The 15,030-nt window shown below is 41.0% G+C and overlaps 1 protein-coding gene across 1 annotated transcript in view; it reads right to left on the bottom strand.

Moving 5' to 3' along the window:
* GABRR3 (gamma-aminobutyric acid type A receptor subunit rho3) overlaps window positions 1-15,030 on the bottom strand; it is a 61,631-nt gene that overhangs the window by 17,189 nt on the left and 29,412 nt on the right. Inside the window, exons 3-7 of the mRNA XM_054973714.1 lie at window positions 14,638-14,705; window positions 12,838-13,061; window positions 9,353-9,435; window positions 7,527-7,667; window positions 2,321-2,473 (exon numbers count right to left, since the gene is read on the bottom strand). Of these exons, the coding sequence (XP_054829689.1) occupies window positions 2,321-2,473; window positions 7,527-7,667; window positions 9,353-9,435; window positions 12,838-13,061; window positions 14,638-14,705 (669 nt within the window). The remainder of the gene's footprint in view (window positions 1-2,320; window positions 2,474-7,526; window positions 7,668-9,352; window positions 9,436-12,837; window positions 13,062-14,637; window positions 14,706-15,030) is intronic.

The following is a 15,030-nucleotide window of genomic DNA, read 5'->3' as shown; positions in this document are numbered from 1 at the left end:
AGTTACTTTCTGCTGGGAACGGATTCCTCCGTCCCTTTTACTGGCAGTGAAGCAAAACGATGTGGATGAAGGTAGCATGCAACGCCGACGCACATTTTCCCTCCCGGTCCCTGGGGGATATATTAGTTTCCGTCCCCTTTTACTTTTGGGAGCTTCTCGTGATGCTTTCTGATGCCAGAGCAGAGAACATGCTGACTTAATCTGCGGTGGGTGGAGAATTCTAAAATTCCATCCCTTTGCACTTCTCCTCGTTAGGAGAAGGGAGAGAAGCTTTGACTGCGTTTACTGTCCTGGAGTTCCAGGTTACCACTCCTCTTTAGCTACCGCTGACCCAAGGGATTCCATTCCCACTGACCCAGAACTAACTCACAGTTCAGCCAAGAGACGGATGCTTCTTGTGTCTTATAGCAGTAGTTTATTCAAGATGATCGCGGTAAACGCAGTCATTTCCCCCCTTTCCTCGTGGGAGATGCTCAGTACAGACAAAGGGAGGAAGAGAGGTTGTAAAACATTACACTAAAAACAGGAACAAGGTCATTAAGGCTTCAAATATCCCTCGTCTTGTTGGTGGCAGTGTAAACTACAATTCCCATCATTCAAAGCCTTAAAGAGGCCACACATATTTCTGATAGATCTCATACAAGCTTCTAAGCTATAGAGCTAATACAAGCTTCTAAGCTGTGGCTAACAGCACAGTATTGATATCACATTATGTGAAAGTATCACATGAGGTGTCTACCAGATGATGGGAATATGCATGAAAATAGAGCCATAACGTGTGGAACTGGTTGAGTGCCATTGCCAACTTCCCTTCCCAGCCGGCTGTACCCGTTCCCTTCCTTTGGCTGCTGACCCCTTCTGTTCCTTAGGATGTTTACCTCTCTGCAGCTTCATTTGTAATAGTTGTCTCCTCCGTCGCCCCTTCAGTCTTATTCAACTGTAGCCCATCTGCTGCCATATCAGTGAAAGGCCTACCAAATAATAGGAGTACATATGGAAACATGGCCTAGAGTGATGAGTGATTCTTGCATAATGAGCAGTTTGTTTTTTGGTTTTTGTTGGCCCTGAATCTTTTGAAAACACGTCCTGTAATGTCACTCAGTTGTTTTTCCAGACTGTAGTTAGGCTGGTTGTTCACCACTGTATGCCCACATTCATTCTTGACATTTTGCTTCCAGCTTGTGAAACATAAGAGTCTTTGTTCTTGTTCTTAGAATGTTAGGTGTTAAGCATGCAAGAGGAACTGAGATGACGGTAATGATTAGATAATGGTAATGAAGCAAAAATGCAGGTGCCAGCCAGTGTTAAGTGGGAAAATCAATGCAGTTCCCCATGAAGTTCCTAAAGGGATGGGACATTTGGAAGAGAGCACTTTTCCAGGTGTAACTTCTGTAACTGAAAAGGGCTTTAAGCCTTCAGTACGTATAGTCCCAGATAACACTCCAAACATAGTGCCAGCCCCCCCTCATCAGCCCCCCCCTTTTAAGACCCACAGTCCTTGACAGCTACTGGCTTCCTACATTACATATTGCCTCATGCGATTATGCTTGGTACCAGGTCACATACTCAGAAAGAAATAGAAGCTTATATATGTGCACACATTATACTTCACCTTTGGCAAAGATGTTTTCAATGGTTCTTGTGCTTTCTAATGTCACTAATAACTAAACCAATAACACTAAAATGTGTTAGCTAGATCAGCCATTTCTCCCATGCAGTGTTAACACAACTTCTCCCTCTAGTTCAGAATATTTTACAAGAAATGTACAAATGATCACACAGAGTAGATCAGAATTATGGCTGGTATATGTATTTTCAATGAGAAGCCAATTGCTTGCTTCTCTGCCCCAGTGGTCCTTGGGTACAACCTGGTTTCTTCTGCATCTATTAAACCTGTATAACACTTTCTATGCACCCACCTAAATACTATTAAGAACAAACTCCAGGCTGCTGAGTTTTTCTACCAGCTCCTCTTACATTTTTACTTTTTGCTGCCATTCCTTGCCACCCCACTGGCTCTTAGTTTTACTGAACTTCTCATCTGAAGAAGAGTTTGAAGGTAGTCAACAACTTGCTCAATAAATTGAGGATGATGTTTAAGTTAGTCCTGATGAAAGATATTGCACAGCAACAAGGAATTCCATTCTTTTTTTCAGTGATTAAAGAGATGTCCAAGTGTATAGGAAGAACAAGACAATGCCATTTCTATAATTCTTACCTATTGATATACAACTTCTACAAGCTATCAATAGGGCCAATAAAGCTAGCCAATTCTCTCATTTTTAAGGCACTCCAAAATAATTTTGGGGGGAGAACTTACCTAATGATACTCTAGCAGGAACAGCTCTTCGGTCAATCCAAAATGAAACCCAAGACAGCATCACCATCAGCATCGATGGGAAATAGGATTGTAGAACAAAAAAGAAAATATGCCTCCTTAGGCCAAAATTTATAAAAAGTCTATTGTACCAACCTGTTGAAAAACATAAACATATTTGTTAGGATTGTTGCCCTGTTTTTCTTCTACTTTGCACTTCATAACAGATATACACTTCCTAGATCACTTACTGTCTTAAATATCTTTCTTTAATATTTAATTCTAAAGTATTTTGCAACATATTTTGAATATAAACTGAAACCCTCAGAATTTGGGATTGTCTTTAAGTACTGCAGTTTTACTCTCCCAATGCCTGTTTCCTTTTGATGAAACTCCATTCACAAATCAAACTTACCTAGTAGAATTAAGATCACTGCCACTGTGAATAAAATGCATCATAGCTGCATTCCAAGTAACTAAATTAGGTACACTCAAAAGTTTGGATTTATTAACTTTTTGGTGAAACTTTCAGGAGAGAAAGGTCTTTAATAGCACAAAGCCTACCAAAGAGAACTTATGGTCTAATTTCAACAGATCCCTATTCTGCAAATCTGAATATATACACAGTACCAAAATGCTGCCATCTCTAAAATGATGCAGCATTACAGATATAGGGACTATATCACTCCAGCCTTGGCTCATCAACATTGGCTCCCAGTTTGTTTCCAGGCACAACTCAAGGTGTCAGTGCTGACCTTTAAAGCCTTAACCAATACTTAACCAATATAGTCATCTTCCAGTGTCCTGCTTGGGTGCACCCACCTTCTGAGATTAGGCAGGTAGCAACCTGGGAGAGGGCCTTCTTGATCATGGCACCAAAACTCTGAAACTCTTCCCAAGATTCATTTGTCCCCTTCTGTTGCCATCCTCCACTAGGAGGTAAACACTTTCTCGTTTCGTTTGGTGTTCCCTTGGTTGTCCCTCCTTCTTGCCCAGTGGTTTAATTGTTTTTTTTATGTATTTTAGCTCTGGTTTTAATTATTTTAATGATGTGTTGTTCTTTTTGGTTGGTTTTAATGGTTCTAAAATGTGATTTTATTACGTAATTTGTTAACTACCTTGGTGGTCCCTGTAAGGATAGAATGGTGGGGTGTAAATTTTGTAAAATAATTAAATAAAATATACAGAAGAACAAGACTTGTGGGGAAGGCAGAATAAAAGTCTAAGGTAAATAAATAAATACAATAAAGACTATTACTAAATAATAAGTAAAGATGATGATACTCAAATGCAGGCAGAACACAACTTCAGAATTCAATTTAACCGGCACTGCAATAGAACATGCTGTTTGAGATCCATGAGAAAAGGTTTATGGGATATTTCATAATCACATTTGCAGCTGTCGTTCCTACCTAAGAGTACTGTTCTCTTCTTAAGCATTTGATTACTGGATCAGCAGCGCCCCATAGGGGGCAGTGCTGCTTAGCCAACTGCTAGCACAGTCCATGGAGCAATCCTAAATCTTATAATCGATTAAAGGAGAGAAATAGTAGCTGCAAAGACATGAACTTGCTTTTATAGCAGAAATCAAATTAATTGCAGAGGAAATCCATTACAGTAGAGAACGTTCTTAAGTCTAGAAACCATGTCTATCTCTTCTATATTGCCACCGATTTGTAACTTGAGTTTTATTCATGCAATCACATGTACTAACTTTAATGACAAATATTCTTGTTGACTTTTATTTTCTAGCCATTCAGATGGCAAATGATTGTTAATTACACCAGGAATTACTTTTAAAATAATGTACAGGAAATTGTGAGCAAATATTCCTGTAAATAAAATATTGTAATAATCTATAAATAATTTTCTTGACATATATTTTACAATGTGTAAAAGCAGTATTTGATTTGTAACACTTAATATGAAAACACTTCTAATCCACTCATTAGGCTTGATAATTAAACAGCTTTGTGAGGGATGAATAAAATCCAAGGATGAACAATGTGTAGAGGGTAGCACAGGATCATGCCTGCTGGTCCTGTACCTGGCCTCCGTGCACTGATTGGTTATTCAGTGTAAAACATCTCTTTTACAAAGATGATCTGATCAACATGGTTTGGGGGGAGCGGGGTCAGAAACAGAGTCAACAAATGCAAGCATGCTCCCACTCCATAGTCCCAGAATTTTTAGTCATCTGCACAGGACTATACCATCTTCAACATTATTTGTTTTTCAGTTATACACGCAATTCCAGCAAACACTGCAAAGCAACACTTAACTTAAGCCAAAGTTTGACACCAGGTCTCAACGGCAGGGATCAGGAAATGGGACATGTAAAGCAGGACAAAATTAACACACACAGGTCGGAGACGACTTGATGGCACATAACACATACAAAAAATACTGATAGCAGAGAGTGTGCTTCTGACCAAGTGCAGTGTCTTTTCTTCATCACTGAGTAACACAATTAGGATGAAAAAAACTTCCAAGTCATATAAGGCATAAAGATACCAGCAGTACCACTCCATTTAGCACTGCTGTTACTGATTCCTAAAAGGATCATATAGACCCCTTGGGGACAATCTAGTAATCTTAGATGGCTTTCAGAATTATGGGGGGGCATTTTGGAGGTTAGACAACCCATTCTGCGCACTTGCACTGGTTTTAACAATGAGTGAAGGAGAGTTGTGTTTTACTGCTCACTTTGAATTGAGGATAAAATCTCAGATCCCTGATTTCTCTCCCAGGACCTTAAACAAGTAATATACTGCAAACAGGAATCAAACTTAACATTAAGGAACTGGCTGATGGCCATCAGGCACAAAAGTATCACTGAACGTGTGCCTGAGATCTGTGAATCATAAATATAACTATATTAATCAAGTAGTCTGGAGTGCTGGTTTTATTTCCTATTTTTTATTTGTGGCTTAGGGGGGCATTCGATTATAATGTTGGTGAGCAATAGTGGATTAAGTGGTGAAGAACCACTGATATACATATTATTTGATACAAATACAATACAAATTTTTCCCTTGTTCCTACTTTGTTTGGAAAAATATTTAAAACATTTACAGATCCTCCTGAGAGCCAATGTGCATAACAACAATCTGGGTTTTTGGGGGGGGGGGCAGGTAGTCACCAGTACTAAGTATGAGTACAGTGTTAAAAATCCCTGTCAGATTTGGCTTCTAACAGCAGTCTTTGTTATTCAAGGCAACGAAAACAGCTCCCTCTCAAAATTGGCTTCTGCAGGGTGAATGTTTCTGTGGCATTGACCATCAAAAACAGCAACCCGTCAATTTTAGCTACCTGTGATATACAACTGGTAACAAGCAGAGCAAAATTAACACACAACGGAGCTGACTAGAAAATAATAAAGACTCCTAATGTGGCTACCTAAGTCATCCCTATTTTAGGGGGGGAAGACAGGGGAACAGGCTTCTCAGGCATACTCCTGGGGCGATGCTACGACATCACTCCTAGGAATGACATCATCACACCACACCAAGAGTAGAGATGGGCATGAACCAAAATACGACCCAAAACCCCCCACGAAACAGGCTGGTTCGGGGTTCCCGAACCAGAGTTCATGGAAGCTCCTTTTCCAGAACTTCCACGAACTTTATACTGGTTCATTGGGTCGTATTTACAGGGGCAGTTTAAATGGCCATTTCCCCAGGGAAATGGCCATTTAAACTGCCCCTTTAAGGGACTGGCAAGGGCAGGTCCCTTTAAACTGCCCAAACCCCAGCCCCCCCTACCCCCCTACCACCTCACCCCCCAGCCCCAGCCCCACACTTACCTTGAGGAGTCCTGCAGCCCGCGGCGTCCTCCCCCTCCTCCTGTGAGGGGTGGCAAGGCCATTTTCGGCCTCCTCCACCCCCGCACAGGCCCGCAGAGGGATAGAGGAGACCAAAAACAGCCTTGCCACCCCTCAAATGGCCGAACTGTGCGCAGCTATTTGAGGGGCAGCAAGGCCATTTTCAGCCTCCTCTGTCCCTGCACAGGCCCACAGAGGGACGGAGGAAGCCATTTTCAGGCCTTGCTGCCCCTCACAGGAGGAGAGGGAGGACCCCACGCCACAGGGGAAGGTAAGTGTGGGGCTGGGGCAGGGGTTGGGGCTAGGGGAATGGGGGACTGGGGGCGGGGGGGACTGGGGTTAGGGCAGTTTAAAGGGCCCTGCCACCAGCAGGGCCCTTTAAACTATCCCCCCCTGCCGCCTGCCAGCTGATAGTTTAAAAGGACCTGCTGCTTGCAAAACAGGAAAGGGCCCTTTAAACTGTTAAATGCCCTTTCCCTCCCACTACTAAGCAGATGGAAAGGGCCATTTAAACACCACGAACCACAAACCATGAACTGGGTCGTAACTGGCCCCAGTTCCGTGCCAGTTCGTGGCTTTTGGTCTGTTAAAATCCACGAACCACAAATCTCATGGTTCGTTGTTGTTGTTTTTGGTCCGTGCCCATGTCTACCCAAGAGTGCTCCTGTGCTTCACAGCAAGCCAATTTGGTCCCCAAATGGTGCAAAGCACATGCATTCCTGGGAGTGAGCACATGTGAAGAGGACAAGTAAGCTGAGTGCCAGGTCCTCCCCTTCCATATGCTGCACAACTATAATATATATATAATGTATGTAGGTCTACTATAGCTGAAACTGTTATCCTGTCAAACAGGTAATACAGCACAAATTAATGGGTAACTTTTATTGTTCATTAACTATAATACATGTAGCACAAGTATAAGAATTGGCAAAGGAGTAGGGAATTAGGAGATAAAAACAGTGTGTGTGTGGGAGGGGAGTATTTAACCTTTTCCAAAACTGCTGCTTTTCTGCTGCAGCTCTACCTCAAACAGGTTTTCCCTTTGTGGAATTCCACAAATCAACTGTAGGGAGGTGCACCCCAAAATCGGCAAGGAATAGCTAAGCAATACACCATATTTGTTTATTCGTGCAAGCTGCAACTACCAGTGTGAGCAAGAAACATGGTATCAGAATTGGCACTAGTCTTCTCTTTGCATTTAACACAACACATCTACAACCTATAGAAATGAATGAAAATGGAGGCTGAAGTCCAGTTAAATCCACTGTGGGGAAAAATGACCAATCTCTTTTGAAGAATTTTTTTTGCATATAACAGGCAGTTTACTTACTGTTCTTATTTGCTAATAATAGCAATATTGTCATTTATCAGTTAGATCAGCTATACCTGTGCTGCTGTAGAATGCAAGTCCACTAGATGCACTGAACTCTTCAATGAAGAACTGGGAAAGTGAGATGTGCTCATCTGTGCTGAGGGATTCATTGCCATGCTTCCAATACAGCATCAAGTCTTCTTCATTGTATGCATCTGTGAGAGGATTAAAAAATAAATTATCGTTGTTCTTGTTAATAGTCTACCTTTCTCACTGAGACTCAAAGGAGATTACACAGAGCAGGTGAAATATAATATAATCAACAGCTAGGACATTCACTGAGCAAAGTACAATAATGAACAAGAGTAAGGATATTCAGTGAAAGAGCTACAATAGAGTATGGTAACAGAAAATTTGAAAAACAAGCATAAAGTTGAACACAGAGGTGTAATCTTTCTGAAACAAAGCGTAACTAATCTACATGGCATGTTTAACAACTTGGAAACTCCCTAGTAGGTACATATCTACATCAGCAGACAGTACCCAGTAGCATAGCATATAGTCCCTGTACCTATCAAGGCATCTCTCTGAGTTATTTCTTATGGCACAGCCCTATAATCTAAGTAGAACACGCTCCTGAATAGTTTGTTTTTTCATAGTTTGTGGAAAGCCAGGGAAGTGGGAGCTTTCCTGACCCCACAAGGTGGGGGCTACTACAGAGAAAGCAACGTGTATGGCCAGTTGTTGATTTAGCTCAACCGCAGGTTGATATCTGCAAAAGGCTTTTCCCAGATGAGTGAAGCCACTGTAGTAGAACATAGGGAGGGAAGCAGTTTCACAGATATGAGGAGCCTAGGCCATGAAGAGTTTTGAATGTGACAATCATGGCCTTGAATTGAACCTAACCTACATCACATGGTGATTGTTGTGAAAACAAATGGGGAAAAGATAATCATGGACCATTTTGTGCTCTTTAGAGGAAGGGCAGGATAAAAATGTGATAGAGAGAAAGAAAGAAGGCATCCAGGCCCTTGATCCTGACACGGGCCATTTATACATGTCCTAAAAAGAGCACCCCACTCTCCGAATGCTGGTAGCTTCTTCACAGGATTTCTGACATCTCCATTTGCAAAACAGATGCAGGCAGTTTTTGCAGTGCCATGAAAACAGAAGCAAAACTGCCTGCGCCTGTTTTGGAAATGGAGACACCAGAAATCCTGTGAAAAAGCCACTAGAGTTCAGTGAGTGGGGCGCTCTTTTTAGAATGTGTGGAAATGGCCATGGAGAGGGTGGTTTATCTCCAAAGTAGCTGTAAATAATTTGAGGTAAGCCAAACTTCTTGGTTCTCTTCTGATAGAAGAGGCTCACTGTGAGAATTTTCAGTCCTAGAACAGAATCTGACGTGGGAACTTGATGGAGTCACAGGGCTTTAGCATGGGCCAATGTGATGCCCTTGGTGACTAGGAAAGGAATGGAAGGGGTCACGTTCCCCAATGTAACCGATTCTGACCTTGACTTTCAGAAACCTTCAGCATACATGAAATGTGCCCTCTACTATACACCCACTCTCATCGTCACGTAAACAACATCCCAGTCTTCCATCCATTGACAAACAAATGACCTCTGTCAATAACCTCTCCTGATCTTGTTAGGATCTAAGTTATACAAAATTAAACCAAGAAAAATTCAAAAATGTCATCGTCACAGCTGTTTTCTTCTTTGATTAAGAAACAAAAGTGTTATTCTGTCTATTCTTACAAATATCTGTAGTTTGGGGCGAGATACTCTCAAGAACATTTGAAGATCCCTACAAGGTCTTAAAAGGCCAAATGCTCTCATGTATTTTATTTAAAAACACACATATGCAGAATATATAGAAGGAAAACCAAGACAAACTTACAGCTTTCCAATTCTAGGGAGCAGTTCTGAGTGTCAAGTGGGAACCTAGTGAAGTCCATGAAGCACATAGCTGAAACTGTTATCCTGTTAGAAAGGTAATACAGCACAAATTAAGAGGTAACTTTTATTGTTTATTAAAATGTTGGTTGTATATGAAATTGTTAAAATTGTGGTTTATAAAGTCAACCAACTCAGAGACAGCAAAGAGGGTCAGAAACTGAACACCTGTGCACTTCCCTCTGTTGCCCAGGACATTTCTTAGCAGCATGAGAGAGGAACTCATGCTGCTAGCTCTAGCCCTGACTGCTCTTTACACAAGAGGAATTTACCTTACTTCTAACAGGTTTGGCTGCAATCGAGAAATCATTTTAAACTATCCTACTAGACAGGCAGTCTATCTACAAGCCAGGTTAAGTTGCAATACAATATAGGACTATTGTTGCTTAAGTTGAAATAAGAGATACAAAGACTACAACCAAACAACAACAGTTCTAATAATAACAACAATGTGCTTATATACTACCCTTCTGTACAGACGAGTGCCCACTCAGAGAGGTGAACAAAGTCAGTATTATTATTATCCTCGTAATAAAACTAGGGAGCTGAAGCTGAGTGTAGTGGCTTACCAAATGCTTCCTCCCGAGCTCATGGCAGTAGTGGGAGTTGAACCAGCAGAGTGCAGATTTGCAGCCCAACCACTTAAGCACTCTCTAAGATCTAAAACTGTTTAGAGTCGAGTGTGTAAACACATGACATTGTCAGCATTATACTAGCAGCACAGAAGAAATGCTACCACATACCTTTTTGATTATTTTAAATTTATATAGCTTGATCTGATAGTTAAAACATCAAATAAAAATATTCTGGTTGTAAAGCAGTGGTTCCTCTTCTATAAATCGTTTTGTTGGAATGTTTGCTTAATATGCTCAATGAGTAACACAGACATAGATGCTTTAGATAGATATATCTTTACATCTATCTAATTCTGAATATGGCTCCCAGCATGTACCAGATACAGGTAAGAATTGTCAGACTTGCAGAAAAATCCCATTTAAAAAATTGAGAGGAGGGTTAAAAACTTTTTTTAAAAAACCCTAAAAAGCAGAGTCTGCTTAATCAGCTCACTGGCAGTGGGTGGGAAAAGAGACGTTCAGAGCAGAAAACCATGCCCTGTGTGCTTTATGTACCAATCCTTTCTTTCATCAGTCATCCCAGCCCTCCCCATCAACTGGTTGTTGAAGGCAAAAGAGTTGGAGCAGAAAGTAGATGATGTGTGCTATCCACCCCATGCCTCTACTTATACCAGTGAGGGCCATAGAGACCAGCAGGGAAGAGGAGAATATATCGATATATTTTAGATATAGTTTGTTCTAATTCTTAATGATGATACATAGAAATGTTACATATTGTGTTTATTGTTAGAATTTTAATTTTTTAGTTTTTTAATTTGGGAAAAAATATTGCTTTAACTGGCGCTGTTCAAACTGAAGTACAGCCCAGTTTCATTTTCTGAGGCTAAATTGAGATAAACTGTAGTTTGTACAACAAACACTGGTTAATTTGTCAGATTTAAGTAACAAATCCACTCATTTGCCAACTTCTGATATTTTTTGTGCCTTTGCATCTTTTGCTGCTTGAGTCAGAGGAGGTAAAGTGAAATATAAATATTTTAAATTCAATTAAATCAATCTCAGTTTGTGCATAAACCAAGGATGCTGGCTTTTTGCTTTATCTCTGCATCTCAATGGGACGGCATCATTCATATACTGTCATCTCAATGGCCAGTTGGTCAGAAAGGATGTTGTCACTCAAGTTGTGGCTTGTAAACTGAAACATAACAACAAACCTCAAGTAGCACAAATTTAGGTTAACACATCATTTACAATCCCTATTTTGGACTGCATTCGTATGTCATAGACATGGGCATGAACAGGAAAAAAAACCGAACATGGTGTTCATTGTTCGTTGTCATCCACGAACAATGAACAACAAACATTGACAAACATGACCTGTTCACGAACATGTTCGTTGTTCATGTGGGCCAGCAGGCTCTCCTCCAACCATCAAGATCCCTACCACACCACTCCCAGAAACCCTACCTGAGCAGGCAGCAGAAAATATACCAATAATAAATAATAGCTTGGTCCCAGAGCCTGGCAGCAGCCCTGGAACCTGAAGGGGTAGATCCCTACCGCACCACTCCCAGAAACCTTACCTGAGCAGGCAGCAGGAAAGGTACCAGTAATAAATAATAGCTTGGCCCAGAGCCTGGCAGCAGCCCTGGAACTTGAAGAGGTAGATCCCTATCCCACCACACACAAGGAAAATTCAAGCTCCAATGCACTCTCCCTGTCTCTCTCTCAAAATGCCAACAGCAACTGTCTCCCTTTCCACTGTCTGCAAAACCAGAGCTGGGAGCCCCCTCCCCCCTGCTCTTTGCTTCCTTGTAACAAATGTGGAGCTCCACACTTGAAAGGAAGATCTGCCTATCAAGCTAAATTGGGCTTAGATTGGGGTTTCCAGGGCAACAGCAGAAGTTCAGGCAGTCCCTGCCTCTGGTTGCCAAGGGAATTGATTGCAGGTGCCAGACTGTCTGGTTTGACAAACAGCAACGAACCAGGCTTGCAATGACCACCTGTTCATTTAGAATGGGGCATCACGAATAACTTTACCTGAGCAGGCAGCAGGAAAGGTACCAGTAATAAATAATAGCTAATAAATAATAATAAATAATAGTTCAGGCAGTCCCTGCCTCTGGTTGCCAAGGGAATTGATTGCAGGTGCCAGACTGTCTGGTCATAACTGGAGTTTAACCAAGCCATAGTTTATAATTCACCATTTATGATGATGTCTAAGTGCAGTGGGAGTACAGCAGTAGACCAAAGGTTAAGGGGGGAATTCAAACCTAGCTGAAATAAATTACATTCTTTTTTATAATGATAATATTTAGGATGAACAGCCTTCTTGCCCCCCCCCCCAAATCCTGCTCCTGGACGGTTCCCTCAACAGAACTAACAGCTTAATACCCTGGGCTTGCTAAAACAGGTCACCCTTCCCATGCATCAAAAACTATGGAATCTGCAGTCACATAACCCTTGTCCTTCCTAGGGCATAAGGACTCAGAGAGAAAGGGGGTAAAAAGTCTCTCGCCCCATTTTTCAGATGGTAAAAGACAGGAGGGAGGGAAAATGGAAGCTCCTTCTCTCCATTCACAATGCTCCCCCTCAAAGTGAAGGAGCACTTTTAAGGTCAGTTCCCCCTGATGTACTTCTGACTGTGAGTACAATCATGCACCCATGATACGTGTCAAGTATATTGTGTAGTTATGCCCTAACTGATGGCTGTCACAGATTCTTGTAAACAGACCTGCAATGACTGTTCTTTGTAAGAGGCTCTTAGTATATCACCACATCATAATGAACTGGCATTCTTTCCACTTTTGTGGTTGCTCTCCTGAGACTAGAGGATAAAGGAAATTGTTCTTACCGCAAACTGAAGAGTACATTGCCATCTGGGTAGACACGTAACATTACATTCTCTACAGTTGTGTCATGGATGAATGATCTTTTGGAGTGCACAAAAAATATATCGGGTACCCAGATCTTTTTTATAAGTCTTCCATCGAAGGTCATACTTTTGTTTCGGGTACTAGGAAATGAAAGTCTCTCATCCTTCCAGTAGTGTCTGAGATATAAAGTCATTGTGAAATCCTTTATGTAAAGGAAATTAAGAAGGAGATTTTAAAGAAATTAATCTATCAGGTATGAATTAGTCACTTCCATACTATCTGTAAAAGTACCCAAGGCTGAAGACTTTGAGCTGGGTTCACTGCTGTACCAATTTAGGATTAAATCAAACAAGATGTTGTTAAGAGACCCACAATGGGATTCTTCCCACCACTTCTTTAAAAGGAAATTGCAGCTGCCAATGACCCTGATTTGACTGAAGCTGAATGATGGGGGAAAGGGCCGTTTTTTGGCCTCACCACACAACCAGCCCTTCTCCTCTGGTTTGTTATTAGCCCTGGAAGGGAAAAAGACAGGCACTCTCTCTTTGCTCTGTTTTCTTTCCAGAGTTCATATCAGCTAGAGGCTTCAGTTCCTGCCAGCAGCCCCTCTACCCACCCATTTCCCACACACAACAGAACCCCGATTTTATACTTTTCATTGTGCTGGGTAGACTGTTGCCCAGTGATATATATAGCTTAAATTTCATATTCTTATGACCAAAGCAACTGGGTTCAGTCACCTGCACTCCCTTGAAACACCATTGCTGCAAGCCCAAGACTTTAAAGTAACAGAGCAAGGATAAAGCTCCACAGCAAGCAGAGCACCAGGCAGCACCCTTTTAAACTGCTCACATTCTGTACAATTTTAGGTGCATGGGAATAAAGAGATTCGATTAATATAAGCACCATTCACAAAAATCAATCTCTACTGGATTTTATCACAAAGTGACAGCAGAAATCGCCATGTAGTAGAAAACAGCCCTTTACTCAAGGAATTTCAGTTACCTGACCGATGCGGCGTTTTAATGTGCAACACACACTTCACATCATCAGTAGTATTTACTAAGATCTAGTACAGCAAAGCAGTTAATAGAATGGCTGTGATCCCCAGTTCAAACCTTGCCTCTGCCATAAACTTACTAGATGGCCTTAGGCAAGCTACTCTGTCTAAGCATTAACTTCACACACACATACATCTGCAGTAGCCAATAATACTGGCCTACTGTACAAGGACTGCAACTTAGTGTACATGAAGCACTTTGGATGCTGAAAGCACTGTATAAATGCTAAGTGTTAGGGAATTTGTGGGTGCTCTATTGTTTTTTATATGCGACTTTTTGTAGTCTAAATTGACTAAAGAACTCTTCTCCCTGTGTGTTTATCAACTCTCATTCCACTCATTGTAATAATATGAAGGCCTAGCTGTGTACAGTCAGTTTGCATGCTGAGAACAAATGAAAGCTACATATATTTCCTTCCTTTCTTGTTCTCAGCCTTGGGTATGTTCTTCCTCAGCAATGTAGAGATAACCATGGAGTCTTTCTGATAGATTATATTACATGACCTAAAAGGAAACGTAATCTCAATCTGTCAATCTATCATGTTCTGGACATCATGAGATGTTCACTTGATTGTTTATATATTCTTGTAATAATCGTCTGCACTGTAAGCAATTGTTGTTTACTTGCATCATGGTATAAATATAGGTGCAGCCTATTTGTTGACATGAACCCTGCTGTAATAGTGTGTGCATCAGGCTTATTTGATTGAAAGCTTACCATGTCAACTTCTGAAATGCTGTCAATACTTTCAATTTGTACGTCAATGCCCACTGGTATTGGTGACCCTTTAAAATAACAGATACAATGATCAGACATCTTAATTGTAAACATTTTTTAAAAAATTAAGGCTATATGAATACTAACCATAGTACTGACCTAGACCAATTTCTTGAAATGGTATTCAAGAAGTTAAAATAGCTGTGCTCCTTTTAAGAGGATCAGTTACATTGAACCAAACTATATGTTTCATGATTATGTATAACAATAATCAGGCAGCAGTTGAGAACAAAGAAAAGTGTACTGCTGGAAGAGTTAAGCATCTCTCCTTTCTGCAGCTTTTCTGCTCTCAGTTTCCTCCTCCAAAATACATGCATTTGCATGTGATGCACA

The sequence above is a fragment of the Eublepharis macularius genome, chromosome 3 (genome assembly GCF_028583425.1).
Source record: "Eublepharis macularius isolate TG4126 chromosome 3, MPM_Emac_v1.0, whole genome shotgun sequence".
Taxonomy (NCBI): domain Eukaryota; kingdom Metazoa; phylum Chordata; class Lepidosauria; order Squamata; family Eublepharidae; genus Eublepharis; species Eublepharis macularius.
Note: the sequence above shows the minus strand (reverse complement) of the source record. Positions and strands in the feature narration are given on the sequence as shown.